This window comes from Metopolophium dirhodum, chromosome 1 (assembly GCF_019925205.1).
Source record: "Metopolophium dirhodum isolate CAU chromosome 1, ASM1992520v1, whole genome shotgun sequence".
Lineage (NCBI taxonomy): Eukaryota > Metazoa > Arthropoda > Insecta > Hemiptera > Aphididae > Metopolophium > Metopolophium dirhodum.
In genome coordinates, this window is record NC_083560.1 from 113382797 (window position 1) to 113388456 (window position 5660).

At 32.1% G+C, this 5660-nt stretch overlaps 1 protein-coding gene across 1 annotated transcript; it reads right to left on the reverse strand.

Moving 5' to 3' along the window:
• Positions 1 to 1422: 1422 nt before the first annotated feature.
• On the reverse strand, positions 1423 to 2901 carry LOC132951414 (piggyBac transposable element-derived protein 4-like). The gene has a single exon (XM_061023221.1). The coding sequence runs from the start codon at positions 2899 to 2901 to the stop codon at positions 1423 to 1425; it is 1479 nt and encodes a 492-aa protein (XP_060879204.1).
• Between the last annotated feature and the right edge of the window lie 2759 nt (positions 2902 to 5660).

Genomic DNA, 5660 nt, shown 5'->3' on the forward strand with positions numbered 1-5660 from the left:
AAATCCACATAATGCTGCTGACAAATACCACAGGTGACCACAGAACTTTTTAATTGCAATCTGAGATGTGTCTTTATCTATTTCAATATAATTTTCTCAGCCATTTTGCGTTTTGTATGGTTGTTAACACGATCGTCAAATATTGATAATGTTATACACTCTAAATTTAAATACCACAAATGGTTTATAATTTTTTTTGATGCTACGTCTACTATCCTTTTATTATAAGATTTATATGCTTCTAATGTTTTTTAAAAATAGTATGTCACTTAAGTGGGCACACTAGTAGACAAAATATGGCATAAAAACATGGTTTCGTAATTCCAGGAATACATTGAAGCGTTTTACAGTATAAATACCTATTACAAAAATTGTAGAGGTGAATTTTTTCTAGAAACGTAAGAAGCCCGATTTTTGATATTTTTATTAATTAGTTCAATAATTAATTGATAAAAAGTTTAAAAAACGTGTTAATTTACCATGCAATATTGGGCGATTGGAACAAGATATCAACAATCTCTTCCCTTAATCTTCAACACCACCTCGACCTCATGGCTGATTGGTATAAAAAATGGCGTATCAAAGGTAACCAATCCAAATCACTTCATACTACTTTCACTCTTCGTCTTCCTCCTTGTCCTATGGTATCTCTAGACAATATTCAAATCCCTTCATTTCAATCGGCTAAATATAAATCGGTCACAACATATTAAAATTAACCCTAGTATAGTAACGATTATTTACATGTTACTATAGGTAATGATGCGTAAAATTTACGCATATTTGTTTTCAGTTATATATAATTACCATATTTTAAGAATTTAACACTTGCTAAATCTTGTACATACTTTTTTTATTCAATGTATTCATTTAACATCACATTAACAAATATAAACATATTTTTCAAACAAAATAAAACAAATAAAAAAAAAAAAAACTTTGTTTTGTACTTATTTGTAGAACTTAACATAATAGTACATATATACAAATTCATAATGACAAAATAATAAAAATAAAAACTTCCCGTTAACGTAATAACTATAAAAAAGATCTTTTTATTAACAGTCTAGACACTTTTTTTTTTGATGCTCTCCACAAATTGGTCTCTGGCATTCAATGCAGTATGTGGTTGTGAGTCTTCTTTTTTTATAAGAACAATAATCGCAATACTTTCGAGGACCGTGTTGGGGTTTGTCGTTGATTGGTACTTGCTTTTCTTCTAACGCGTCTTGGATGTTAGTTCTAAGTTCTCTACTGATTTTTGGAAAACTAAATCTATGTCGTTGCCATTCATTAGTTAGTTCTTTGTGTAAAGATAGCATAAATTGTAACCTAGACATTGGCTTTTCATCGTTTTTATTTTTATTGTAAAAGTTATGAATGTAAATAACATACGCATTGACATTAGCTATATTTAACATATTATAAAAAAAAACATAAAGGCCAACGTTTGGTTTTGCGGCTGCAGTTCATATTGTTAGTCATCTGGTCAAATGAATCCACCCCACCTTTGGTAGCATTATAGTTCAACACTATCTCGGGTTTTTTTGTAATTGGATCAATCGATGAATCATGATGTGCCGATGAAATTAATGTCACAAGTTTACTTTGATTTGGTTTGTAAGAAACAACCGTAAAATCTTCATGAAATAGAAAAAACGATGTATCGGAAGTTCTATTTTGAAATTTAATATCAGTGAACTGAGTTGGAAGTTCTCTTTTGTTTTTTTTAATTGTTCCTATAACCGTAGGTTTATCGTCATGTAAAAGTGATTGAATATGTGGTACATTGCAAAACCAATTGTCCATTGTAAGGTTACGATTAGAACCTTTAATAGATTTAACTAAATTTTTAACATAGAAGTCAGCTGCAACTTGTCCGTTTGGTACAGTTCCTTTACCCATGTACGGAATCGAATCAATGACATACTTTGTTGCATTGTCGCACATCATAACAATTTTAATTCCGTATCTTGTGGGTTTTGAAGGGATATACATTCTGAAAGGACATCGTCCTCTAAATCCAACCAACTGTTCATCAATTGTGACGTAACTACTAGGCTTGTAATTATTTTTACAGTTGATCATTAAAATATCCCATACAACTGAAATCGGTGCTAATTTTGTCTCATTTTTACGATGCAAACGAGTTGTTCGATCATCGAATCTAAGGCAATTAATTAGAAAACAAAATCTTTTCTCCGACATGGTTGCACGATATCTATTGCCACAAAACGAACTGTCAAAAAGTAAATTCGTAGTCAAATGATTATTTTTTAATGCTGCAGCTAAAATCAAAAGACCAAACAGAGCATTGAGTTCAGACAATGTTAAATCACTAAGATTTGCACTATTTTTATTTTTATAGTTTTCCCTTTGGCGTTGTATTTCTTGGTTAGTATAAATAAGTACTAAATTAATTAATTCGTCTGTGAAAAAAAGTTTGAAACACTCTTTAGGAGTATATGCAGATTTTGCTAAATATGAAGGCCCAGGTCGGATATGAACAATATTTTTTTGTGGAACTTTTCCGCTAGAATAATTGCACTCAGTTTTCCACACAAATCCATTTTTACCCACAATTTCCGAGGTATTTGAAATGGTTATTATATGTTTATTTTGATCAGTTTCTCTCTCATTTTCTCCATTATTACTATCTGTTTTAGATGTAGAGTTAATTTTTCTCTTTCTAGATTTTAATGGAGGTATTGGACGGGTTTCTATCTCTCTAATTACTTCACTTATCTCTTCTTCTGTTTGAAAATTATGTTTATTAGGAACATAGTCTGGATCCTCATCACTATCATCTACAACATCTTCAACTTCCATACCACTTTCTTCACCACTCTCATCTTCAGATAGTTCTCTCAAAATACGAAGAATCGTTGAACTATCAGCCATTGTAATAATAATAAATTGTTTACGAGTTATTGAATTTAAAACAATACTGTATTGGTAACTATGCGTAAAATATACGTATACTCTTTAGTGCATATAGGTAAACATGCGTATATTTTACGTAGTATTATTTACATGTATTACTAATGATGCGTAAAACTTACGTACTGGTTTTTAGTAGACGTTATCATACACAGTTGTGGAGGTACAAAATAACAATACAACTATAGTCGGCGACACGAAAACTGGCGGGTGATCGCAACGATCCTAGCGGGTTTTTCGCAATAGTGGTCATTAAACTTTTTGCCGCGCTTTTTCAAATATTTCGTATTCATATAAATTTTTTTTATTATTTGTTGAAAATAATAATATTACGCATTTTTATTTTTCTTAATTTTTCTTATAATGTTCAACTTAATATACAAAAATAAACACATACTTTACTTAAATTATTAGTAAAATTACATATATATACATATACAATTTACAAAAAAACTAAAATACACGTACAGATCAATTGTTAATAATTAAATACAATTTATTATACAAGGCTATTCAATACACTCTTCGTCATTATCGCTAGAGTCCCAATCGCTGTCGTCTGGTAATATAGTCAATATAATAGGTTCTAACAAACTGTCTCTTAAAATTTCTTTATCGTAGTCCTTGTCTTGTATTGATTCGGCATGTTTCACACATTTTTCCCAATCATTTTGCGTAATTGAATCTAACGCTTCATGTGTTAGCTTTTCTATGTCAACCATTTTAAATGTATTATTTTTTGTCGCTACCTTATTTTTTACTTGAGCCCATATCAGTTCTATGGGATTGTATTGGCAGTGATATGGTGGTAGTCGAATCACCTCATGACCCATTTTCAATGCCAATTCGTCTAATTCATATTTTTTTTCGATCGGAATTAGTAATTTGACCCTTTGTTTAAGTTCCGCTAGCGTCTCTAATGGAGAAAATGTAATATTTTTTTTTGGTCAGCCAATCCTGAACATCTGATTTTCTAGCATTACACTTAGGAAAATTATCAACTAGTGTCGAATGGTATGATGCATTATCCATCACAATGATAGACGGTTCTTCAAGGTTATTTAACATTGTGATGAACCAAGATTTGAATACATCCGAGTTAATTTGGTTGTGGTAATCTGTGGAATTACCGGTATTACTACGGAAAACCAATTTCGAATTTTGTATGAACCCGTATTTAGAACATCCTGCGTGAACAACAATAAGTCGCCCTCCTTTACCTGTCGGTATTTTAAGACCTATTGAGTTTGTTTCATTTTGCCATGCAATGGTCCGCGAGTGGTTTTGATTGACCCATGTTTCGTCCAGGTATACAATAGGTCGAGTATCATTGTTCACTCGCAATGTGTACATTTTTCGTAAGAATGTGCACCTAAGAGAAACTATATCATTGCGCTCCATTAAAAACTTACGGCCATCACTGCATTTTTTATATGAAAATTTTAGATTTTTCAGAAGTCTTTGCATTGATCTAAGACTTCCTGGATAATCGTTTTTCTTCTTGACAGAATTAAGTATAAGTTGTGCTGTGGGGTACTCACCCTTGTCATAAAATTCGTGTACAGTTCTCCTTACTATATCACCATCGAAATCATCCACTTCTGATACATATTTTGCTCGCTTGTAAGATTTTCTCGGTGACACGAAGGAAGGACCAGGCGCTTCTTCAATTTCTTCAGTTTTTCGAGCTTCTAAACAAATGCGCTGAATTGTCCGCTTTGAAATCCCGCAAGCCTCAGCAGTCACGTCTTGAGTTTTTTTAAAAAAATTACCGTCTAAATCTTCTTTTTCCGATAACTTTTTTAAAAACGAATAAACACTATATATAATTTTTTTACTTTGGCTATGCACGTCGCTGTCTTTAAAAGACATGTTAATGTACGCAAATAACAAAAAAACAAATTACAAATTAATAAAAAACAACTAGGTTTTTAAACGATTTTAACGAACGTTTTACAAAAAACGTGTACACGCTGGAAACACAGTATACACAATAAAGAATACAGCGGCATAAAATGTACATAACCATACTTACCTTCCCCCTCTTATTACTCTATACAAAATAATACGAACAGTCGAATGTGTAGAATGCAAACTCGAAAAAAAGGGACCAAAATGTTGGTAAGTAATGCCTGGGTAGTATTCGTATTGTTCACGTTATAGCGCTGTTGGGCGCAACAGGTGGTTGCACTAAAATGAGAACCATTGTCTTCTGGCTGGGTGAGGTTCGGGGTACGACGGCGGCCACCCGCCAGTTTTCGTGTCGCCGACTATATTAACAAATATGCACAACTAACTGATAAAAGCATATCTAGATTCACGAAACGATATAATCAGTATACACAGTGTTACCACCTTATAAATATGACGTATGCGTAAAATTTACGTATATTACCATTCTAGGGTTAAAAGGCTTGCCTTAAATGCACGACTCCACATCCTCAAATTTCTAATTACCAAAAACAAACACACTCCGTTAAATACTAAAATCTTAATTTATAAATCCTTATTTAAGCCTATGTGGACCTATGGTCTTCAACTCTGGGGCAATGTCAGAAAATCAAACACTAATAAAATTCAAACCTTCCAAAATAACATCCTTCGTAAAATTACAAATTCTCCTTCTTATATTTCAAATCTAACTTTACATACCGATCTAAAAATTAAAACAGTCCATGAAGAAGCAGTAACCTTTTACAAACGTTTCCACTCAAAACTCT